This window comes from Varroa jacobsoni, unplaced genomic scaffold, assembly GCF_002532875.2.
Source record: "Varroa jacobsoni isolate VJ856 unplaced genomic scaffold, vjacob_1.0 scaffold_784, whole genome shotgun sequence".
NCBI lineage: Eukaryota > Metazoa > Arthropoda > Arachnida > Mesostigmata > Varroidae > Varroa > Varroa jacobsoni.
In genome coordinates, this window is record NW_019213686.1 from 191125 (window position 1) to 218066 (window position 26942).

Consider the following 26942-nt stretch of genomic DNA (forward strand, 5'->3'; position numbering starts at 1 on the left):
GCAGTAAACCTTTTTAGAGCGACCCCTGCTTAATTATTTGTTTCTAATCCATGCTCGTGTTTTCGTGACAATATCCTACGCCTAGCAACAAAGCATGGTAATGAGGAAGTCACCAACGTGAAAGAAGCTTTGTAGACTGTCCAATATCGTTTAGGTCGTCGGAGTGATGAGCTAGGCCTATTTTTCCACTTTAATCGCGCATCGAAGATAAATTACTTATATGAAGCTAAATCGTCAGTACATAGCTTATCGCCAAACATTTTGGCTGGAGCGGATTTGACCTTCGTAATAGCTTGGTAGGTAACGGTATTGATTGCTAACGTGTTAGGCACACATTGTGGTCTGGGTTCGAATCTCGGCATTCGTTTCGTGATGACTGAGAGCCATCAATCTGCCTAACGGCGAGGTCGAAGGTAAAACTCGAAACGTAGAAATTTGGTTAAACAAAAGCATCATTTGGTTCAAGAGATGCTATCTGGCGGCAGATATACACATACCAAAAGTCGACCGTACGATTCAAACGCCATTAAACGGATTATTGAATTAATAAAATATATTCTACTCAGCATAACATTAGATCATCTACTAGGTAAATCAGTAGACAAGCTAGAGGCAGCGAACCTGCAGCGTTGACAGAAAATTAATTGCAGTAAAATCCCTTAACTTAACTTCGTAACAATTATTTAAAATTTACTAATCCTCTTTTATGAGGCCATAATATAATTTAATTAATTTAGGCCATTATAATTGAAAATGAACAAGAACAATTTGATAAATAGTTTATTAGAAATACCCAGATTGGCCTATTATGATTTGGTTATCTTGCTATTCTGTCCTTTTAACATATTATCGCATCCAGCTCCAGATTAATCGCAACTTCAACTCGTAATCGAACTTCCTCGTTTCATTAAAGCTCGTGCTCTATTTTTTTGACTGAACGGCTTCTAACACAGTTTGCATATAGACATTCCTTTTCAACTTTAACGACACGGAAAGATATGCCACGATCGTAAAGTTTGGGAATCCTGAAGATCTCGCAGCATTTCAAATGTCGCCCTATGCCTCAAGACGGATCTAGGTATCGCGTTTGAATATTCCCGCGTAGGCTTTATCGGCTGCCTTGGCTGTCAATAGTGCTGCTACGGTGCGTAGTAGAAGTACCGTAGCAGTGTGAGTTCGCCGCCTTGTCAATCCCGCTATTTGACAGTGACGACGAAATAATTTTGTTAGAAGCGCGTTTTCAGGGGCATTCGAATACGTCGAGTAGGAAGTGATCAACGGACCTGGCGGCTGCGTTTCATTGTTCGATGATACGGAAGATATGGGACCGCAGTATTATTGTCACAGTGCGTATGACACATAGTAGAAACATCTGCAGTTTGGAACTGTCGAATTTATGCGACGATGAGTCTTCGGTAGGTCGACAAGAACAACAACAGCAGCAGCTAGTCACATCGTGTATGTTTCACGTGAACAGGATGTTCTTGCGTAATGCCAAATGCAGTTGTATCTATCTATTGTGTACCATTAGGTTTCGTACATCTCCCTCGACCCATATTGCTGAAATCATTTAGTATTTCAGCAGAAAGTCTTCCAGTGGTGTGCATTTTGTCTCGAATGTATCTTCAGGTGATTTAAACATTGATCTGAGTAGGCAGAATCATTTGCTCTTTTCGGGTCAGAACTAACTATTATTAATAATAAAGTTCTACACAATTTTCAGTATTATCATTGACAGACGGTGGCCTATTACACGACTGGACACAGTCACTAAGTCAGTTTAGCCATTTTGGCCCATTTTGTCCCTTAGCGCTGTTGGTTTCAGTTCAGTTTTCGCGTGAATTACAAATGACTTCGCGAAGGTTAATAGCAACGTAAGCTTAAGCCTCATGAGGTGCTGCGAAAAAAACGAAACATCAATCGTTATAATATAAAGTATATTTGCCTTTATTGTTCCACATTTAGAATCGCAGCAAAGTTTATTTTAACGCTTCCTAGCGGGAACCTTGTTGTAGATATCGACACTCGTATAGCAATTGCTGCGGTGTGTTGGATTTGATGAGATGATTTCCTTTCGTAAGTGTTGCTTGTCCTACTTGTGTTTGTTGGGCATCGAAAAACATGGATGGCCTAGCAAAGAAGCGTCGAAGAGCTAGCCGACAGGCAAATTGAATCAGTCGATACGACCACGGGACAAAATGCACGTCGAAAGAGAAAGCTCGGCGAATCAGATTGGACGGCGTTGAGACCGAAAAAAAACTAACAACAACCTCTTCTAACTAACAACAAGGTTTCTTGCGCCACTTTTGCTCTAACAAAATCTGCCAGTTTAATAAATAGTTAATTTAGTTTCAGTGCATTTTGAAGTAATTAATTTGAGGCAACAAATCCATCACGAAAAGGAGCGCACGAACGCTTACGCCTTATGCGACAATCAGTTGAATCAAATCATAAATTTCTCATCTCGCTAAGTGCCACCACGCCTGAGATATCGGAATATTTTGTAAATTCTGCTCGTTCACGGTTATGCAGTGGTTAATGGTGCCGATCAATCTTTATATTAGACTTTTTCGTAATACGCACGTTTACGACAATCGAAGACGAAAGCGTTTCATTGGGACTATATAAAAATGATTAGCGTCGCAAGGAGCGCAAACCTTGTATGGTGCCTGTAAGATGCGAAGAAATTTAGGTAGTGCGCCAAACGCTGTTTCTTATAATATTTGGCAGAAGGTTTGTTTTACAAAGATGTCCATTCACTTTTTGCTTTCTGTTCCTTTTAGGTTCTTAGATACTCCATAGATACTTAAAAACGATCAAGCAGTGCAAAGCCGACTCCAGAGCTTTCGTTTCTTAAAGGATACAAGTATTGGCGATGGTGTTGGCGTGATCTGAGAATCCGAATACCCCAAACATCAAACCACACCATAGCACCGTTCGAGGATCCATGGAGAGTTTGTCGATATTTTCGCCTTACTAGTTTCTTTATTCTCCCTTCCTCCATACAAGCTAACCTAAGAACCTGCAGCAGCGACGACCTAACGTTGCTGGCACTCCTTTTCCGCTCTACCTGACGCACTGTTCCGTGACGTTGGCTCATAAGTTTTGTTGAAGTTGAAAGCAGCTGCCCAATATAGTTAGCTGTGCTGCTGTTCAAACTAAATAATATGCCTTCTTTTCAAATAAGCACGCTCTGATTGGCCGGGACAACCTGGCTGACGCAGCAGCAATAAAGACGGTGCAGACTCACGCAGCCTATGATCGATACCGGCAAACCGCCGGCGAGATAACTATAATTATCATGACACAGTCTGGCTCGCACTGGGCGGACCGTAGAAGTAGGAAGGATCCGCAGGAAAAATCGAATAAAGGCAAGGGCAGAACCCCACTGGAAAAGGAACTGGGGCTGCAAGTAGTCCCGTCACTTGACCAGCCCAGGTGCGTTGCAAGTGCGACGGAAGTGAATGAGGAATATTAAGGCAGAAGTTGAAGGTGAATCGATTGCCGAACGTCAAACCCTGTAGCGGATCTGCGCTTGGTAACCAATAAAGTGGAATGAGCTACCGGAGTACAGGCTACTAGTTTGATAGTTCTGCGGTATGAAATGCGACGCTTCTGATTCACTAGCTCATTTTTAATTCGATTGAATTTTTTATTTTTGAGCGGCAATATTTGAATAGTGTGCACGCAGATTTGCTCGGGTATGTCACTGCAATTTTTGTCCCAGCACGATGGTCACGGGAATGAGTGATCAAACGGTTTTTATAATAATGATAATTATCGTTATCATTGTTCGAGCACTTATAATGCTATGCGAACCGTTAAACTTACGGCTCTCTTAATTCTATCATTTTTTGTCGCTTGATGTCGCCCGAAATGGGTAAACCAGCAATCAAACCATCGTTTACGATACGTCTTACGATACGCGCACATACCAAAACAGTCGTTCTACCTCGGCGTTATTGCCCCGCGTGTTGTTGCCTGCGATAGTTTCTAATGCGTTTTTTGCCTGTGCATTGAATCAACGAGAACCGATATCTTTTCTTGACTTCGTCTTTTTTTGCCGTTTTTCTGTAGTTTTCTTATTTTCCTTTTTTCCCTCTTTGTCTCTCGCATCGAGGCTTTTAAACGATTCGGAAATGCTAGAAATTTTTTGGTAACATTTTTTTTCTTACATGACAGCAAAATCGAGGGTATGCCTACGACAATGCAACTGAGCGTTATGAAGGAGAACGTTTTGATGATTGGTCTGCCTCCACACCTAAAATTTAACCGAAAAATGAAAACGAGAAAAAAAGATTGAAGCTTCGATGCTAATGCACAGGCACGCTGTGCAGGGCGTAAACGTAGACATGAAGGCATGTTGGCAATAAATGTGAGTGCGAGCCAAAATAACGATAATAACAAAAAGTCGTGTGACAGACATCTCAGATAAACTAGGCGATCGAACGAATTGTTGCAGCCGGAAAAACTGAATTATTGTCATTTACGGTAACTTCGGTTCCTCTGGACAACACGGTGATCCCGTTATCTTTGCCAACTTGTCACGGCGTATGTGCTTGCAGTAAATACCATTAATAGTACGGAGGGGGTTGCATAGGAAATTTTTTTAAAAACTGTTTTTGTAGCGAACGGTAGCTCATCCCCATTGTATCCCGTGGGTAAAGGTCTTAGTTTAAGTTAAGGTGTATGTGTTTGGTGTAAAGAAAATGATCTTACATGTAAAATTATGAATCAGATGGAAGGCTTTTATCAGTCACCTATACAACGCTTTGTATATTGTCGAATATCTTTTCTAGTTATAGTTTTCTGTCATTTCATCTATGATTTGTACCACAAGCATATCATTATATATTGGCCAACATTTGAGGCGTTATTGTCTTTCTCCGTATCTTCAACACTTTCATCAGCCTAAATATCTTATAACGGCAGGGAGCCACGACGTCTATTACGACCTATGCGCACAAGTAGCTCAGAATTTTCGTCTGTGCAGTCAAGACAAAGGTCGACAGTTAATGGATTTCGATTTTTTGCCACGCCTAGTGTCTCAGAACGATAGTAATGTCGATGCGTCGTCAAGTGGCACGATAGGCGTTTTTTTTCACTTACTAAAATGATTGCTTGATAAACTTAAGTGCCTTTGGGTTCAAATGTTTCACGCAGAAATGAAGGTCTTCTTCGAAGGGTGGTAGTGGTTGCAATGAGTCTGGGTGTGCGTTCTCTATGAACGATCTGATCTGATAGGCAAGAGACAATGCTCGAAACTGTTGTATTTTACTCGACGAGATGGCCAGAGACGAGATGAATGAAGACCAACTAAATCCCAAAGGTCATATCCAAATGACTTCCAAAGGACGGTTTGACCGTCTGCAGCGGATGGTTTCCCGTTGCAAGCTGCGTATAGCTAATAAACTGGCGTAGAACGTTCGCCTTTCATACGAATTGAAGCTAGGAGAAGAATATAGTGAATTGGTATGCGTTAATTGTACGTCTTTAGGTAACTGTCTAGTTGTTTGAGTCGAAGTTCGTAGTACGTTTGCGCCGTCTAGCGAGAAAAAAACTAGCGCACCTGATCATCATGCTCGATTTATGCGCTCAAAAAAAAACCTGTCAAAGGCTTCATTCTTCCAAAAAGAGTTCTGAGATCCCTAGCGTACACAACAGAATACTTTTATATAAAAGTATTCTGTTTCATTACTATAACGTGTTTTTTAGGTGAAGTGGTGGCCCCAGCTTATGTGTATCTAACGAAGTTTACGAAAAGGTAGGCATTTGGACGTCTCTTCATATGCGTATGTTTAAAAATAGCGCGAAGTTTACCACTGGCTGTTCTGTTGTTGCTCGCTATGTGGCTACAGACTATTATCGTATTTATCCGTGAGCTCGTTACATAAAATTCTTCGATGAGGGGGCGCTAAAGAACGCGAGAGGGAAAGAAAGCAATGGCTAACCATTGAGAGGTTGTTCCAAAAGAGATGTATTATTCGCGAACAACGAGTATTGCACGCAAGGCACTCGGCAATGCCTAAAGATTCTTATAGTCTGTAAAGCCTGTCGTGTCCTAATTATGGCGATGTGTTGCGTACTCGGTTACCTAGGCAAGTAGAGAACGAAGCGGACTGGTTAGAAGAACAAGTTCGATTAGTTCGGTATCGGTCGAGAGTCGGTTGGCTAACCAGAGGAACATAGCCCCAGGGTGGGGATATCTGTTTGCATACCCCGTACACGTAGATGAGGAAGGGCCTGCATGGGCCAAAGTTTGCTTAACACATGCCGGTGTTGCGAATAATAAATAACTGTACTAACATATTTTTTAAAAGCTCTTTTAATAAAATAAGTTCTCCAGAATTCGGTCATTTTCGACAAAATGAGGCGAGCTGTATATATGTGAAATTGGTAAGAAGTGCGTAAGTACCGTGACTTATGTTCATCATTCGACATGTACAATATACGAATTATCACTTAGCTGAATTGTACTTCTATTTAGTGTTTTCCAATAGTGCAGCACTTGTCTCAAATATCTATGGGGTTTTCATACAATATATAGTTGAATGTACTGACGTTTGCAAACTAAGTTACTTCTATAGCCTTTCAAAATATGGTTTTTAGAGAAGCGAAACTCCGGTAGAAGAACGTGGTGCTTATTTTTCAACGCAACGTGTTCCATACGACACAAAAAAGCCATTAATTAGCCATTTCACGTAGATTCCTCTTTTGCAATTTGCTCAAGGTAAAAGTCCAGTAAGGTGAATTTTAACTCGTGACAACCTAAAAATTCAGAAAGCTTGATAGTATTAAAATTAAAGGATTGGCATTAGGTTGCAAGCAAAGGGAACGCAGTGGCCCATGAAACTTTTATTCGAACTATTATAATATACTGATAATTTGTTTCCAGTCGTTGTGGATCGTAACAGGCCGTGAAACATTACCACATTCGTATGTTCCTGCTACTTTATGTAAGACAAGCAGTATATCACAGACTATCTGATTTCCTGACGATGCTGACATCCGCAGTTAATCATTTAGGAATCATAAGGGCGGTTTGAATTACCTATGTTCATATTTTTTTTATCAAACAATTACTTTGCCAGTCAATCAGATAGGCTATGCATATAGGCTAGATAAACAATACTGAGACAGTTCGCGGTCAGTTTTCTCCTATTATGTTGTCGCTATGTTTAGTTGATATGAATCCACAAAGCCCGCCTTAGATTAGCGATTCAGATAATGACATTGCGCATGAGTTGACTTTTCAAAGTTGGCAACGATAAATTAAGAGTTTATTTATAAATGGCCCTTATATCTGCTTTGTCAACTGGTTTAAAAATAGATTAATTTAAGACCTAGACCACCATGCAGCTTCCTGATCTTACGCAGGGTAGAGAAATATGCATATTGCTTGTTTGACACGGTCGAAACATTTAGCGCTAGATGTTTTTGTGGGAACATTTAGGCTAACGGAGGAACGTCGTGAATATGGACTGTCATAAGGGCACTGGTAACTAAGTGCTGACTAAAGCAACCCATAGTGGTTTCTGAGCTGCGGACGTCAACCCAATGAAAAGGCTAGCAATTTCGATTTTCTTGCCAAAATTTTCAAGCGTGAACACGTTCACCTGTCTTGGCTTTATTGAACTACTGAAGTACATCTCAATGAATGATTGTTCCTTGTATATACATATATCTACACATATATATGTATATATATATACATATATATATATATATATATATATATCTATATATAGACACACACACAAAAGAAAGTTTCTTCTCAATTCAAGTCATTTACATCCGTGTGGCATAAATCTATATATGTATACTGCATATGTAACTGCAGATAAATTAAATAAAATAGCAGCATTGTTGTTTGCGTATGGATTTCTTTTACAGGCCAATGTCTTTCCAGACTTTACTATATCAGCTCCGGGTTACTTCAAGCACAGAACTAACTTACAAATGACACTGCCAGTCGTAGTTACGTTGCTAAGCCGACCCATAATCACGAATAACACTGGTACTTCCATCTGTGGTGCACTGCATACTTCGTATGTGATATATTCTTGTTTCGTAGCATGTCGCAAGCTTTTGCTGGCATCGCCCTAACTTAGGTACTGATAACACGTTAAATAAATTACGATAACGATTAGAGTTGAAAATTGAAAAACATCTTCTTCGGGTCACTTACAATTACACAATATCATATCACAGAAACCAGCGTGTCTAATTCTAATCCGCGATAACTCGTTCGTTGCTTGTCGTCCTACGGCAACTGTTTTTTTTCCCTGTAGGCGATTGGTTTGACGAAGGGTTCTCTATCAGATAGTCATCACCTAAATTACTTTTATTCACACTCAAATACGTTTCGCATCGATCTCGTACGTTTTATGTGGTGTCGTATAACCAGTCTTTTGAAGTTTTGGGTGTGACTCACTTTTCAAACCAGCGGTCTAGTCCTACTAGCAACAGGGCACTTTACGGACATCCGCACACAGTTACAGTCGTCGATATCTGGCCTTTTTATGCAGAGCGGGAGCTAATTAGAATAGAAACGTATGACTGAAACCGAAGCTAGGCTCTTATTATAATAATTTTCCATTCAAAACCATGCGTTGGCTCTTTTTTCTTTTTTTTTTTATAATTTGACCTGCACACAAGCCTCCGTTAGTACAAGCCTGTCAACTAAAGTCGTTGTCAATGACCGTTTTCTTTAAATAATCCGTTATGTAGTAAGACGGTGCACTCGGCGTTAATGGAACGCAATGGAGTTCGAGACGGCGAGAAGTCACTGTCACCACAAGGCCTGGTTAGGATTTAGGCTAGAGTTCCGTTTTCTTGTTGTTTCTTTGCTGTATAAGCAACCTTTGCAATAAGGCATAACAATTACGGGTTCTATATATATATATATATATATATATATATATATATAGAACCCGTAATTGTTATCTATATCCAAAGCAAGGTATATTCCGAAAAAGAAAGTAACACATGCAAACCTTATCACTGCAACTCAAAGCAACTTTCAAAATTCTGCCGACGAATGACCAAACCGAGAGTCGATCGGCGAACAATTACGTTATCAGTTATTAACTATAAACTATAAGTGACATGGGCATTTTCCCATTTTGTCTTGTTTGCAGGTATAGACCTTGTTTTGCGTATGTTTGCGGCGAAAGGATTGTTGGAATAAACATCGATAAACGTAAGCGTATTTGATTCGATTGGTATGCTGCGTTTTTCTAGGTTAATATTGCGTAATAACTAAAGCAGAGTCATTCTTGAATTAGGCCTAGGGGTCCTGTAATAAATTTCGTATTTACACGGACGTACACCGAAAGCTATTCATATCTAACGTGTAATAATATAAAAAAGAAAAAAAAAATTTTATTTTAGCATTTATACCGGAAGTCCTACACTGACTTAGTTAGGCTAGAATATAATCAACATCCCCAGTCCTCTACCAAATTTACGTGAACTCAGTAAAATGGTCTGAGTTTGGCCGTAGACCCACGGTTTTACGCTGGGATGGACCAGCCATAGGAAACAATACATCATAATAAGGTCCAGTCTAGTGCCTTGACCGGACGCTAAATTCAAAACATAACAGAACAATCTTTAGGCAGTGTTTATGCTGTATCGACTCCTGTATTCTATTGTTATACAAGCCTGAACCATGATGGTGTAATGTCAACATCATTTGCATTGCTTCGTCCCACAGAACCAAACTCGATTGCTTAGGTTAAAGAAACATGCTGAAGTCTAGATAAAGTCCTGTAATTTAGGTGCGTCCGTTCGAGACACGTACGAAAAAGCTGGTAACCAATACTCCCCCTTCCCCTCCCCTCCAAGAGATAGGCTATTGGTTGTTCGTATGGGGGAAGAGAGAGATGAAATTTCAGAATCACCGTGCACGCTCAAAGCCGTGGCCACAATTATCGAATGTTTAATTCTCTGAGGTAATACAACCAGACAACTTGTAGTTACTTCACCTGAGGCCTCGCCTAATACGACATTTGTACAGATCTCCCACATGGAATGTACGACTCGACTGTTTTTCTGAATAAACGCAAACTAAATCCTTGACGTTTTACAGAAAACCTTGCTTATTGTGGATATTTGATGTTCCTCTAAAAATATATTACCCTTTGGTGCAAATAACACAATAGTTCTTAACCAAAAATACAAATGCCGTCTTAACTGATGCAAACTTGTCTATTCGAAGGAACTATTTGTAAAATATAAGCTTTTTCGAGTAGACGGCGATGCCAAAAGCAGATTTTCTGGAAACAAATATTTATAGCTAATTAATAATAAGAGTTAGACTGTCGTCTGCACTGGTAACCAACTAACTTATGGATCTGAGCTCAAGAAGCAGTGATCGGCGAAACAGGTCTGATCTAATAACAGCAGCTCAATTGAATATCTAACGGCAATGGCATAACTACGAATTTGCACACCAAATGATCCTGAGTTCCCTAAACTGATTTATACCCATGCAGCCATTAAGAAGAATGATATATAGGAAGGGGATATGGGTCAGATCGGTAAGCAGGCTCGATGGCAAACGCAAGTCTTCCTCAGAAAGGCTGCCAGAAGCACATATGAGGAACTCGAGTCAGATTTAGGACTTTGAGGATGAAGGACTCTGTTATTTTACAGTGGTAGCTGATGTTAGCTGCTATGATAGCAGCATAGGACATAGTTAACCAACATCGTCATTTTCCGGTAATTTTACTTCGATTTACTCTTAATAAAAGTAAATCGAACTCCTGTTATTGTATTGTATAAAGTATTGCTTATTAAGCAATAATGCCTTAAATAAAGATCGTCACAAACATCCTGTATTTACAATTCAAAGCGATCATTTACTTGATTTTTTCCTTTTGCCTATCGAAAACATTTGTGAGAAAATGTACATACAAAAAAAACTGGCGAGGTTAGATTTCCCTAAACGATACCGTTCTTAAGATTTGGCATTTTCATTTATGTGACAAGATCTAAAAAAAAGTACCTATTTCCTCTTATTAACTGTACGAGGTGATGCAGCTTTTTTGTTTGTCTTTAATTTGCGGATTACAAATTACCATTTCGCACTTTTAACATTCAATATCCTGCACCTATATTATAATAAGAAAAAACATGTTTCTTGTGCTAAAACGATTCGAGTCTGCACGAACGCTTATTGTAGAATAAGTATTTGACAAAACATAGCTTTAGCTTTTTTCTTAAGGTATCATTAGTCACACAGCTCTGGTTTGGTAAGATAGTTTCTTACCAAGCGACAGACAATGGCAGATAGTTTCTTACCAAGCGACAGACAATGGCAGATGTAGGAGTCAGCGTTTCATATCGAGCGAATATTTCTGTCCCGCGAGTATCCTTGACGGTTCATAAATTTCCAACAATACTTTTCTGAACATGAGAACGATTAATCATTATCGTGATGTCAGACAGATGAACTTGAGTATATCATTGACTGCTAATGAAAAACGCGTTCATTAGATAGATTTGATATGTATAAACAAACACCACAGGAAAACTCCGCTGATTTTGTGCTTGATCTTCACAGTTAAAACGTATAATTTATTAATATGTTGGCTAATGATTTTATTGTTAGCACTCTTTAAGAGGGTGCCTAATATGAAACCAAGTTGTATGACAAAGAAAAAATTGGCATTTTATTGACAAGGGTAATCTTGTGATATACGCTATTAAACCTAATCATATACGATTTAGTACTCAGCAATAATGTTTACCTTGACTATCATAACTAATTCCACAATATTTGCTCTGATGTTGGGCTGAATTGCCTAATGGGCCTGCTATAAAACTCTGAAACTATAGTTTTAATCAAAGGCGGTTCCATTGACCTACCGACATTTAATATTAAGCAGTTGCATGGCAAATGGACAACATTAGATTACCATCAGATACAGACAATGCGATATCATAGTATAGTCTATTTATTATTATGTCTATATTATTCAGAGTCATCAACGATTGTACAGTCATTTCAGCTCGTTTCGTTATTATTATTCGAATTATAAAATAGTTCGAGTAATTCCAGTATTTCAACCATTTACCATCGACCCCGACCACGTTTCCACTAACTAACGGAACTAATGTTCAATCACGAGATGATGCCGGAATAGGTTTAACAGAGGCCTTAAACAATAGGCCAGCCAGGTAGTGCGGCAGTAAATCGCTATTGGCTATACAAAACGAGATGTAGTGCATTAGCATCGCCTTAAAGCTAAGACGAAGATAAGTAAGGAAGCGATTGGAAATAGTTCTAATTAAATGTGTAGGTTTAACGAACGGTCGAAAACGTTAGCCGGCCGTTCAAGTTTCGCAAGGGCCAGCAAGGAAAGGCAAGGCCAAGATTATATTGTGCGGTTAACAGGGCGTCGCCAGTCAACAACCTCCCCTAGTGGAGTGCTGCTAAGCGGCGCCTATGGCGATGGCAGTGGCGTTATTGGCCGAACGATATGTGAAATGAGCCAGCGAAGATTGTGTCTTGGGAAATAGTTTTCAGCGCCCCTTGCGATTCCCGCATACTGTGTTGCTATGTACAAACGCATCACGTGCTTAGTAAGGCAGAAAGGAACTAACATACGATGGCAGTGTCGACGCTTTGGCAATGGATGATAGAGGGGTGAAAAGATATTAGTATAGGGCAAGAGTGTAATATGTAAACCTCTGTAAGAATATGAGGATAATGTGGGTACGAAAGCGCTATTCCCGCCATTGGTGCTCACTTCGCGATGAAGTGTAGAGCACACAGATTCAGTGCGCGGTTTTAGCCAGCTACGCTGAAAGCAACCAGCCAGCGCTCCCGCCGACCGGTAGCCTGCCTATCTGGCTAAAGTAAATCGTGCGGAAGACTCTAATTATTTCGTGATAAGCGGCGGCGTTCGTGCTGCACTTGCACTGTAAGGAGCGAGATTTAACGTTCAGCGTTTCAATATATGGTTAGGTGGGGGGCAGTTGAGGAGTGAAGTTAGGCAAGGGGGAGATTATAGAATAGGCGGAAGTAAGCCAAATGTCGAGGCAGCAACAGTGGTCGCGTAGAAAACAATGGGACACCGTACCCTACCAAGTAAAGATAGCAATACCTCTGATCAGTCAGCCACCAATAGTGGGGTATAGTCGTTGGCGCGGAATAGGGAAAGCCGGAAACCCAGGACGCTAACGAAGCGTGCCGGAGTATATATAGACAAGTAAATGAGTCTGCCTTACACGTGTCCGATTGCTGACTAGGCAATGTACCCGTTAGCTAAGCTCAAAGACTAATCTTGAAGTAAATGATCCTTCGTATATTAGCAAATATTACCGTCTTTAGGTGTACGCGAAGCTGCAAACAAGCTGTTCTTACCAAAATCAGGAACTTACAAAAAAGAAGAAACGTATAAAGAGGGATTTTGTTGCCTTTCATAGCTTCGTTCCTGCCGACATGAAAAGTAAATAATTTTTAGGATATTTCGGCTCACATGGATTAAGAATATGTGATTTGTTGTATGAGAAATATAGCTAATTCAATGCAAGTGTAGTAAGGCCTTACTATTTAACCTAGAGTTCAACACTTCTATCCATAAAGCAAGTGTTTCTCGTTTTTCAACACCAACGACCTTATTGACCATTGCGTTCCTGGAATCAAGAGCTTAATCTTACTTTTGCTGGCTAGCCGTGTTACACATAGCAATTCCTGATCATTTCCTAAGTAATCATCTTGTAGACAATGGAGCGCAACATGACATAGGTTCAGCCTGTTGCCAAATTCAAACAGTCCTCCAATCTGTACTTGCCTATGGCTTTTCGGTCCTGCAGTGGTGAAGCTTCACGTCTTTTTTTGCGCGCTTGAGCAGCCTGGCGTTGCTCTTTCTGGATCATTTCGCACGCCGATACGACTACAGGCAATAAAGATTCGTTGCTTCTAGAAAAGCGGGCAAAAATAATGTTCTACCGCAATAGTCTGTATTGATAGATCTACAGATTTTAATTCTTCCCACAAATAGGTTTGGTGACATGGCATCTCGAAACAATAATTACTCTCAAATAATCGTCGAAACTTTCTATAATACAAGGCTAATTTGAATTCGCCCAATAAGCGGGTAAATGACATTCGTTGGAAAAGGGCCTACCTATCCGCACTATAGACCATACGAGCTACTACGAACGCCTTTTGATACCACTGTTTGAACGTTTATTGGACGAATATATTTCATTAAAGAAACAAGCCAAATGCGCACTGCTTACCACGTCTAGAGATCCCAGGAGACTCAAGGGTGCTCAAAAATAAAGGTTTTTGTTTACCGAACCAAATCTGATCGCACGAAGGTAGATGGAACGTTCGGAGACACCTTATGCCTCAAATCTTCAAGAATATTTTATAGGTAGATTCATCGCATCTGATTTCTCCGTAATTTCACGGATGTCAAATCTGGACCCGATGCACCCGGTGCACGAACAATATTTAGACCTTTTCGCAAGTTAATATTACCTAGGGTAAGAGGTAGGATAAAATTGTGTTTAAAAAACACGTTGTACCCTAACTAGCCAGATCATAATACCCATAAAACGCTTATCACTCTTTGAAACCTTCCGGTTATCGTACGTCCTACAATTTTGTATCGTTGGGCCAAAAGCAGCGGTGGGGTCAGCAGTAATTCAGACGTGTCCATAGAGCTTTCATGTAATCGCACTATTTCAATAGAACCGAATATGACCCACTTCACTATTTGGACATTCTCATAACATCGGCTGCATATAATAGGCAGTTCTCTCCATCGAAGTTCTTCGCTTTGAGCTTTCCTTTTTCCTATCGTAAATGGCGGGGGAAAAAGGGCCGATCTGCGAAAGGGATTTTAATGACCTCATCCGACGATGGCTCTGACACACTTGAACGCAATGTAAGAGGATCTCTGACTCATTTGCTACTTATATCTTCGAGCTTATATATAGCTTATGTTATCTATTTAGGCTAGAGTTGCACTAGTAAATTACTAATAGGGGGCGCGTTAGAAAGACCGCGATGGCCGGGTCTCAGAATATTAAGTAACAATAAATTATATTAATTATTATTGTATTAATTAATTATTAAGCAATAAAGACATTTTCTGATAAAAGCTTCAGCCACCAAAAATAACTGAATAGAAAGTTACATTTTTCTTTTACAGTAATATCGGTGCCCGTCGAATAGCCTACACTAATCAAGGGTGCGGCCAATGTAGAGTAGTTCCAAGGCAACGCTCGGTGTTAACGTGAACGAGTAACATGAAGTCACGAATTATGTTTATCTATGTCGTCACAAAGTTCCAAAAATTGTCACTATTATCATGTTTATAGTACGCTAATAGGGCTTATAGCAGAACAAGTATATATAGTTAATTTTAGTGCATCGTCATTACTTTCGAAACCCACTTCTCAAAATTGTTTCCTAATACAGTTAAATCGTTGCTAATTCTTTCTACAGCTGTAGTACAACGTCTATCTCGAAACTTGGAGCATTTGAAACGTTTCCGTTCATTCTGCGTGAAAAATGAGCAACTGAAAATATGTCCATTTCGATAGACCATTGCGAGCATGGGCTCAATTAATATTGGTACTTATTCCTGCGTATTTGCTTTGTTTTAGTAAAAGCCGCTAGAGCTTCCTGGTAGAGCTTTAATTATGCATTATTGCTACTCGATAGAATCTGTTGCTTTCTGATATAATTGACTTAAACGACTATTAATCGATCCGGCACTCGCAATGTGTTCCTAACAATTGTTCTTAGCACACCAGCTACATGAGAGTCTTGAGGGAATGACTTTTTACACATAAAATCAAAATGGGTTGAATCCCTCACCAAATGTCTAATGTTGTGCAGTTGGAATAGAACGATGAAGCTGACAATGGTTAACCTACCAAAATTCTGTGCATAAACCCCTTTCACCATTTATGCATACATATTTTCTTCGATCATTATGATGTTGTTGATATAATCTTTAACGGGGTAATAGTTTCGGGTGACGTATAGTTTGTACGGGACAGGGGAGACACCAATGAAAAGAGCAAACGACCGTATTTCATAGAGGAACAACGTGATACAAACACTAACGCTGATTTGAAGCAAGTGAAGTTGTATTGTCGGTACACTTCCATAAACTTCTTCATTCCGACCTAGTTTATTCATATTCTGAGCGTAAGTTCCTCGCGATTCATCTTATTTAACTTCTCACGTTAATCATCATTAGTTATATCGCGTAACGCAGATATGCAGATAGTTATATCGTAACAAATATCAAATTCAGTATGTGTGCATAGGTAGTTTGTGAATTGATCATTGCATTTAAGAAGCAAAAAGTAGATATTCAGCACTGTAATTATATTCCCACCAAAGACTCTGCCCGCCCTAAAACGCAACGAAATATTTTTCAAGTTCGGTATCGTCATAATGTTCCGAAGTATAAAAAAGTTTCTAATGGACTATCATTCAAAAACAAGGCTGATTTGGCGTAAATGCGCCTTTATTAACAAAACAAACAGCCGTAATAGCGGTGTAAGTTTAGTGGTAGCTAATGAAAACATTTACTCGCCATTGCTTTTTAGTCCCATCCCATCGTACTTCCTGAGATTCGTTATCTTCTTCGATCTCGTTCGCTGTTGAGCAAAAACAAGATCAGGCACTCGCGACGTGTCCTTTCTTATTCTTTACGCCCTTCCATTGTTGGCTTTCTCGACAGTGACAGACGCGAAAAGCATTAGATGCAATTACTCTTGCCCGCCCGACCCGCTCAATGGTACAAGTACGGGCATCGGGCTCCTATTGGAGACGATGTCACCCGGCCTCGACGCCGACGTCCAGCCTCCGTCAAAACGATCCAGACGCAGGCTTACTTGATTCTGTGTATTTGTGTGATTTGCATTTGAATGAGAATAGATATCCTCGACCAGCAGGACGAAATGTAAGTTTTTCTTTTTTTTCCCATTCATTCGTGACTCCTTTGTCGCTGCCGCCATGTGGTTCGCATGTTGAGCTTTCTCGACGGCGACCTCTACAGTCTCGTGCCTGTCACAGTGATAGCGGAGGCACTATAGACTTACATGCCTTGAATCAACATTGGCACCAGTATCCACTTCAGACTAAGTCACTGGTAACAGACGATAGAACAACGTGGCCATGCGATGAAATCAGGCGTAAAATTGCTATTCAGCCTTTATATATAGAAGGCAAATGTTGGAATATGTGGTTGATTTGCTTCATGCTGTTTTTGCGCATTGGCTGAATAAAAGTTAATAACAAGTTGAAAAGTTACCGCCTATGCAAACTTTTTCTATTAGCTGAACACTCATTAGTATGCAGTACTAAGACAGGATTCGCACTATTTTACGCTAGTCTCGTTCGTTCATCAAAGTGCAACCGCTTCTAAATAGGGATTCTGACATAATGCTTAGGATTGCGGAGAGTTTGACGGATATTTTAATATTGGTCCGTAAGCACTAGCGGCGACACCAACGCTACGCATAGCGAAAGAACAAAAGTAGGGAACGAAGTAACCGCTGGAAAAGGAAAATTTCAGTGGCCTTTGCCGTATTAGGAAAGGGCATAGATGGCCTAGAGAACGAAGTCGAGCTAAAGGCGGCTGATCGACCACTTCTCAGAATCGAATCCGCTGAAGGAAGGTGAAAAGGGCAATTTAATGGCGCAAGAAGGAAACAGTGGAGTGGCAATCGTCCAAACAAAACGCTAGGATAGAGGAATTTCCCGAAACCGGGCACAGTGTAAAGTGCCGCTGAAAGAACAGGTTGACCACTAAACGTCAATGAACGAGAGCTAACGAAATAGAAAAATAATAATCTTTATATATATATACGCGCGTAACCGTTCTGTAAGATCTGTATTTTTACCTTTAGATTTAGGACGTTTGTTCTAGTTCGCATAAAATCATGCAGTTGTTAACTAATGTATTCGCCTTTTATGTGCTGATACTATGAATATAACTATATCGATAGATTCGTAACGAAAGTAACTTCAATTATCCTACATCAAGTGGCACATGGACATTTTTTATTATTATTATTAGTGAGTTGCGTGAATTGTTTGCTACTGATATCGGGAAAAGTATGCTGCCTCTTCAGCATCGCACTGACTGCCCGTAAAATATTTCGATTGCAAGGGTAGTCCATTGGGGATGTTTTCATTTCGGCTCAGTCAAATCGGAGGTTGCATTACTAAGCTTTGTATCGTATTGTGGACGATTTGCTGGTAATGGACAACCCCGTCGAGATAGAGAAATACAGGATGAAATTTATGTTCAGCGAACCCGGTGCACTACACAGGCCCGGGGCAGGCAAAAACGGCAAATATATTAGCGTGCTTTGAATTGTTATGGCTATGCATATTATAAAAAGCGGAAAAATGTTATTTATGATAATTGACAAATACGATCTGATTCTTAGACGGCAACATATGCAGGTGATACTTCGTACATTGTTTTTGTTTTTTTTTTTTTTTTATCATCTAATTACACTTATTGTGCAGTATGTATAACTATTTTTATTAGCTGCCATATATTCGAAACGGTTCTCGCCACCCCATAGGTAGTGCTTAATGGCATTACTAGTACTAATACGGGTCAGTTATTTCGAGAAAATCAAAATAGACATACGTTAATTTCATATTCTGGGTCATAAATACCTACTACCATGGGGAAGTAATAAGTCTTTGATTCTGATAGGCCAGTGCCACTTCCTTGCCACTTATAATAACCAACAGTTCCCTAACAGGACAGTAATATTTAAGTTGTTTCCGGATGCGTACGTCATTCTAACTCTTATGTATCAACTTCGATCAAATATGTGTGGCGTTTCGCAAGTCAGCCTCTATCAGTCCTCCCAGTCGGGAAATCGTTCTGAATTTGTTTTCATATATATATATTGCGGCCAGTAACTTTTCTCTATGTTACGCAGAGGAAAACTTAATTACATGAACATCCTGCTCCATCCGTAACATGGCCTGCCACTGTTGTTCACGTACGAATGTAGATTGTATTCATAGGCCTAAGTTTTTCTAGAAAGCTTAATTTGACATTGTATTCCGGCATATCCAGCAGCTTTTCTCCACCGCAGCTTTTCCTGTTTGCTTTGCTCCTGATCTTCGCTCCCGAACACATCTGATTCATCTTGATATATAGAAACTGAGGATGTGAGAGAATGAGTGAGGGCAGGAGAAAGCGTAGCAAAGTCCCCTTCGAGGGCGACCTAAACACCCATGGCGGTCAGTCCTTAGGGAGCCTTTGCTAAGATCCACTGAAGGAACCTTAAGAATCGATATCGCTATCAGTACCATTGAGCTGTTCGATTATTAGAAAGATACGTTGCGGGCGTTGGTTATACCGAGCTGTAAATTCTGGTTAAGGAATCGGTTCTCTCTTATCTGGCCCGGTCTGGTGGGTACTCTTTAAAAGGGCAGGGCTGTATGGTGGCGGTGAAGGAAAGCGGCCGAGCCTTTCTAAGTGACTTTGTCGTACTTCTGAGCTAGCTATGGACCCCGAGGCAGTGCGACGGCATTAAATAGACCCATACAACCTTGCTTAGGGTAGCTGTACAATACTGAGATTCCGACTGCTAACTCCACTGTGCACTTAAGATTACAGCCATACAATCATATTTGCAGATGATGTTGTTTAGACATTCAGCATCTTCTTCTCTATCTTAGTGTTGCGTAACATGTACATTTATTTGCCAAGAATTGGCCTAGGGTATTAATGTCTAATTTAATAGAAAAAGTCTACATGAGACAAAGGAGATACGCTACCTCAACATAGGCTAGACTAAAATAGCAAACAGAGGAGAATTTTACCTTTCGAAAAAAAAGGATCTCATAGAAAATAGTTACATCCTGGTATTAGTTCGAGTCAGTTGTAGCGAATCTAATAATGGCGAGAGGTAGAAGAAGCCATTGCAAATGTGCTTTTTCTTTCGGGGCGGGGTAAATGAACAAAAATCCAAAAGGAAGAAAAAATATTCTGTAAGAAAACTAACTTTCCTCGAAAAAGCTGTTCCTCGAACGCAGCAATCTTGAAGGTAATTTAACTTCCTTGAATTCACAACAAAGTACTGTTTTGACACAGGAAAAAAACGTATAAAGTAACGCACACCCTGCAAAAAGACTCAGTATTCGAAGAAAATTGAAAGACCCTTTTTTATAAAATGAACTAAATGATAAGCTTCACAGAAATTTTAGTACAGGACGTTTGACAACTTAATGACCTCACCCCAACAGGTCTAATTTAAAAAAATAGCGCAATAACAGCCCTACAAATTTGCACTTTTTTTTAAATCTTTTGATGACGCTCTTTTATCGGCAGCTGGTAGCGAGGCAAACTGCGTAGTAATTTTCAGTAATATAAGCTTGCTTGACCTTCGGAACGCATTGTAGAAGCACGGGGAAAGCTTTAAATATAGAACAAAAGGTGCAATCATGTTCAAGGTCAGAAGCTGTTCGGGTTCGTGAACCTTAAAAGGTCAATAAAAGTGCGACCAATCTCTAAACCGATGCCCTCAGTTCCTCACCAACTGGACGCTTATAACTCAGTGATTTCGACAAAAGCCTACACCGATTAGGCAGTTGCCAGTAGTACTTTGCGAGTGCTTTATATGCGCTCATTTATCAGGATATCGGGAAAATTATGCACATGTATGACTTATAGACAAGTTATTGTAAGTTATAGAGTTATTATAACAGGAGAATGGCAAGTTTGTTTTATTATTATCGCATTCTCATATACCTAAGCCTTGTTAGCGTTGCGAAAATTGTTGAATTAGCTAGGCCTAGGATAAAAAATATATTTCAATGAACTACAGAAGTATAAATATAATAAGAACGTTTCGTATGATCCATAAATCATTCAAGCATTTACAAAGAAACACTTCAGTTATTAGGGTATTATATGTTTCACCCAGTAAAAATTTACGCTGTTGTTAATCCGTAACAACAAACGCTGAGGCGAGGGCCCCGTAATACCTTCTTTCAGAGTTAAACTCTTGGAGCACGCAATTGTGATCTTGATCAGCTTATGATTTTTGTGACTTTATATTTTCATCTATTTTGTAAGGGATATTTATTAACTTCAACTGCGTTTCGGGAATTTCTTCTAGAATATAACATGATTTAAATTGAAATAATACGACAGCGGTCGATAACGGCCAGCTATTGCACTTCATTGGAGGTCGTCTTCACACAGCACGAATTTTTTACATAGCACATAGAGAAACGAATAAATATATCGAATTTTATGCCGCGAAGTGCTGTTAGCCACTGTTTCATAACAGAGCGTGTTTATGCCCGAATGCGAATCTAGACTTGACTTTACGTCGAACCGGGTTGAGAAAAATCACAGACCTATACGAAAATGTTAACATGGCGGGGGAACTGGTACAATTCCGTAGAGGATGCATTTAATCACTTTAGTGGTGTTAGTGTGATTAAGAAGAACCGCTATTTTAGCAGCTATTTAATAAAACATAGTAACATAGTTTATTACATTATCTTCGCTTATATTGAACATAAACATACGTTTATAAGTAATAGATCATGTCAAAAATAATGCAGTATAACCCAATTCATTACAGGTAATTTATAGCCATCTACAAACTCAGACGTACTTTATAATTGTAAGACAGCTTTGCCACTTTTCGAATGTACTGATACTTGTTCTCCGGGCTATGATATTTCGCAGTACATGCTTTTATCAAAATCAAGCGCGAGGATACGAAAAACATCTCTTGCAATCTGATATGAATTTTACTTTGACGTTTCAAGCGATTCGTTACCATTCGATCATTGTTTTCGTCGGCAGTGCATCTTCTATGCCGCGCTTTCTTGACCTAAGATTTCTTCCCCGGCCCAAAAGACGTAACGCACAATAGTATCTGGCATGCTTTGAAACCTATAGGTCCATGCGATTTTCACCCGACTGTACCGTTTGAAAAAATGACCATCAGTGCTCAACTACATTAAAGTGACTCAAGTACCTTATTATTGAAGAGTAAGGCCTGACTCGATAGACCTTTAGAAACCTATAGCTGTGGTAGCGTTCCTGTGTCTTTCGATGAAACTCCGTCTGCCCCATTTGCGAGTCATTGGGCGGCTCTGGAAGATTGTGCATTTTTTACCCCGCATATCTTAATAGTGTATGACTCTTAGGTTAATCGAAGCGTTTTCGTAGAACATGATACACAAAGTATTGTTTATTCTCAATAAAAAAATTTGACCATATCCTGGAATGAACATATAAAAACTCATAGAAAAGTAGGTATCCAAGGTTTTTCGTTGGTGCGGCCACAGATGATTTCGGCCCAACCAACCCTACCCATTTTAATCTATGATTCAGGGGAAAGTTCTCATTTTCATATTTATTTTGAATGTGTTCTTAAAAAGTCGTTGTGGTAGTTGTTGTATTGTCTTAATGTCTGTCCTTGCTATGGGAGGCTTTACGCAAACATTTTATACCTGGAAGCACTGAAATCTATTAATTTTTAGACGGGTTAACCGCTAGCTATTTTTCCGATCTAAAGTTTTCCCTCGTGCGTAACTGATGCACAACTATCAGATCTCTTTAGAGGACTTATTTTTGTCCTCACATCTATGAAGTAAGTGTTATTTTCCATTTTTTAGTTTCTCAAACCAGCAGTTCAAGTGAATATCCGGTGTGGAAAGCCTTCGTGCCTCATTTCCATATAATATACATATTACTCGGCAACATCTTTAGTTCTCCTTTCATACTGTTGTTCATTGTCCATGAAATTGCATCCTCTATGAACAATTTCTTTAGATGCTTAATTATCACAAATTAACTTAGCCAAATCAGTTGTCTAAAATAAAACGCAGTTGTAGTGTATGGACAGACGGACGACGTCTCATAAGACTCAAAATTATAGCTGTCTATATGATATAATCTTTCTAATAATAATTTCATACCCGGAAGGTTTGCTTTCGCTTAAATTTGGAGTGGATATCTATTTAATTTTCTTAAGAAGAACAGACGGGGTATTTTCAATGTATCACAGTTTTTCTAGTAGAGTATCATCTAATTTTTTGGCGTATAGGTGGGTCCAATGATGTTGTGAAAAATCAAATTCATGTTTGCCTCCAAGTACAAAATTATTTGGAGAGGAGTGAGACGCTTATATGGAATCTGAGAACTACGCTTTCTTGATGAAAAGCGCTATTATACTTGTGGGTGCTCTATGGCACTTTTTACCCAGGATGAACTCCCTAGGGGACGACATGTTGAAAGTGCCGTGTGTCGCACTTCGCAGAAGACCCAGGTGGCACGGGAATGAAGCGCCACCGAAATAAACTGTTAACTTGAATCTCAACGAGGACGTTGGAAAAGAGTCGTTGAGAAAATAAAGTGCCCTTCGTATCGGATCACGTTTTCAGAGCGGCGGATCTCGGCAACTTGGTCTCAGGACGACAACTTGTGTCAATTCACTTGAAGCGATTGACATAAACGTACAATTCACAGAAAGAAAACCATAAAAATAATCGCGTATCTTGCTCTGGAGTGTGGGGTATCTTCTAAAATGATTTCTAAAGGAAAGATTAGGCATGTATAGATAGACTGACGAAAATAATACAAATGCTAATTATATTATTTCTATACATATTGCTAACTAAGCAATAATATTGAAGTCAGATCGCGGGAATATTTTCATGACATCGTCAATTGTTATGGTAAGAAATTTCTTTGCTAGTCTATATGGCCAATAAACTAGATCGCACACTGAACCTGTTTTCTCGATATCTGAATAGCCTCTCAGACTTTGTTATAGTAAGCAATTAAGATACATAAAATAACGATCTGATTTTTGCCTACATTGTTGTGTAATGGTTTCGATCCGAAAGTTGCCAGATGAATATACAAAGATGAATACACAAGAATGTACAATATACAACAAAAAGAAGTGCATAATAGATAGAGATAGTGTTTGTGATAATTTGTTATACCACGGCGTTCGCCGTTTCGACTCCGATTTCGACTGAAAACTCTCAAAGTTTGCGTTTAATCAGTATTTTGTCAAATATTTATTAGGCCTCTGTTAAGTTTTGCTACTTTTTAATGCTGTTGTATATTAGTTACTCGTCGTGTCTTCAATGTGTCTTCCTACACGCTATAGATGCTATAGAAGACTATTACAAATCATTAACATTGGCAGGTCATATGACTGTCAAAAGGTTAATAATTATTTAGTTTGATTCGCCTTCATCTGTGTTTACTTATAAACTATTTGTTATTTTCTTTATATTATTATTATTATATATATATAGTTATATTATTATTTTGATATTATATATTCAACCCATCATAAAGCTTTAAGCATATAAATGTTTTACAAGTAACCCTACTACGCACGTTTTTTTTTAGCCAGTGAACTCTACAGAATAATAATACAAACTAACTTAAATTATCCCATTGACATTGCTATGTACTTCATATGATCTAACTGATGAGAGGTCTGACTTCAGAAGGTACGTAAGGCGAGTAATTTGTGCATCGTTACAAGTTTCGGAAGGTACATGGCTTTCGGTGCAAGAGAAAAGCTTTATTTCTCAATACTACAGAAACTTTTATTATCATTGAGTGCGAAGAAATATATTAACTGATAAAATGGGTTTAGTGATCATTGGGCAACTGGAAAATTACTGTCGTAAGCCACATACCTGAAGCATGTGAGCAATGGCTTTTTTATTTTGTCACAGTAAAAGTAGGATGCGGAACACGCGACGACGTATTAAGTTAGTAGGACTGCTTCCGAAAGAATACCTCTCGAAGACAAAGACACTGAGCTCGAGGATCGAAACGCTCGGACAGGTCAGGTGACTAAGCGACAAACTCCATGATTACGATTGTTGCTGAAGCTCAGCGGCAAATTACGTTCGATCGTTCCTAAATACTTAGTCTAGTAGAAATAATCCTGTGGAACACCCGACGACGACGACTGTAAAATACGTGAATGAAAATATGGCACTTAATTATTACGTCTTATTAAAAATACTCATCGAAAGAGACTGATACGTATTTGAAAGATTTTACGCCTGAGAACCATTATTTCTCTGTTACATTATAAAGTCAAATGCCACTTTTTCACCTTAAAAATATCCCGTTCTATTGTATCTTGATAATATATATTATTGTAATTTCACCTATTCACTAAACAGTCATACTACAGTTGAAATTGTCTGTGGGATCCAGAGTATAGGCTTACTCGATTTTCTTTCTAAATTGTTAAATAAAGACTTTCTCGATCTATGAATTGACCTAGAGCTTGCTATAATCAACAGTGGTGCTTCGCGTTAACAAACGTCCATGCATAATATCTTTTATAAAGCTTATTTTACAAGTGCTTAGGACAGGATTGATACCGCAACAAACTTTCATCTATTCTTACTTCGTTCTAATATCGTGGTATCATTTTTTCTTTTTTAATTATCAGATATAAAGAATTAAATATTCGCTTGAACACTGTTTGAACCTTAAGGAAGGAAAAACTATGTATTTAATGCGACGTAATCAAGCTCCTTTTTAGAGCCGCGACAAAAAGTCAGGTGATAGTAATACGAAAAACGCTTTTCGGTCATTGTGACGCTTGCTAAATTATTTCTCACCGAAGCAGCAGGACATTTAATTCACTCTAACATACGCCAATATCTTAGATTTGGTTAATCGAAAATTTGCCTGCATTTCCGATAACGATTTCCGCTAGCAAAAGTATGCTCCATTTATAGACATTTTAAATGGAAAATTTATTTGCGTGATATATGAAGCGACCCTGATATGTTCAACTTCCGTTTATGTTTTTTAGTATATCGGGAAAAGAATGGCCCTGTTATCGTACGGCTACTTCTAGGTACAGGAAACACAGTGGACGAAGTGTACGATCATAACCGAAAAGTTCCTGCACTCCAAATGAACGTAAAAAAATCTTCCGCCAATCATATCGAAGTGTGAACGATTGTACGAAGTGGAAAGGCGCTTGGCTCGACGACATCCTTGGCCCTCTACGAAGGAACGACGACAAAAACCACCACGGAAGCGAACTTTTGAGCTTTGCCCTTCTACTTTTTCGTTCATGACTCCACTTCAAGAACTCCTTCTAGAACGCCCTATGACAAAAAAAAAGCTGTTTGCTATGTAAACTGTTTGGCATCACAAACAGCCAGCATTCGCAAATCACCGGCGAGTATAAAGCCGCTTAAGTTAAAAGATCGGCCATAGCATATGGAACGAGCGTACAGCCTTGTTGAGGGACAGGCGACCCATTGTGTAGATTCACGAAGTGCATTGTGTTGGTTGAATACCAGAAAAAAAAAGCGTCGGCAATCTTTTCCTCTGCTTTTTTCCTCGACTGCAATTGGATCATCTGAAATAAGAAGTACTATTCCTTTAGATCTATTGCAAAATTGCATAGATTCTATGTTTGGATTCGAAAAAAGTCACTAAATTATTTAGTTACTATTGTTCGTACATTGAAATGACAGCAGTTACGATGGAGTTGTGGCTGAATAGCGAGTGAAGAAGCCTGGAACAGCTAAGCTTTAAAGTTTAGTAAGCAGGCTGAGTAAAAAGTCTGTACCTCTTATTCTAGGATTCTCTTTGAGATGAGGATTGGCTGATAATGATTCCTGTACGATTAATAAGAGAAGGAAGTCTCAAGCGAGCTTCAGAGCTGAAATCATGTTAGCGCTTTTGCTTTCCATACCTGTAAATTACTTCGAAATAATTAAACAGTAACACGAAAATCCTCTTTATTAACAACACGATCGGCTGTTTTTTGTGTCAACAGATGTGATCACGCTTATTAGAAATGCGCCAAACGCCTACACAGGGTCTTTTGGAAATCCTTTAGGGTGCCATTTTGCCGTGACAACATTTTTCCTTTTACGTCTATTATAT

The 26942-nt window shown here is 39.2% G+C and overlaps 1 protein-coding gene across 19 annotated transcripts in view; it reads left to right on the top strand.

Annotated features, from left to right (window-relative positions):
• The first annotated feature begins 834 nt into the window (after nucleotides 1–834).
• Nucleotides 835–26942, top strand: part of LOC111263707 (uncharacterized) — a 54234-nt gene continuing 28126 nt past the window's right edge. Inside the window, exons 1-4 of one of the 19 annotated variants that reach the window (XM_022839036.2) lie at nucleotides 835–1415; nucleotides 7894–8048; nucleotides 9141–9202; nucleotides 16725–17492. In XM_022839036.2, coding sequence (XP_022694771.1) covers nucleotides 1308–1415; nucleotides 7894–8048; nucleotides 9141–9202; nucleotides 16725–16882 — 483 coding nt within the window. In that variant the 5' untranslated portion in view covers nucleotides 835–1307 and the 3' untranslated portion in view covers nucleotides 16883–17492. Of the gene's footprint in view, nucleotides 1459–7893; nucleotides 8049–9140; nucleotides 9203–15176; nucleotides 15897–16724; nucleotides 17493–23428; nucleotides 23777–25851; nucleotides 26807–26942 lie in introns of those variants that run through there. The other 18 variants (XM_022839041.2, XM_022839042.2, XM_022839037.2 and 15 more) reach the window with 18 other exon arrangements.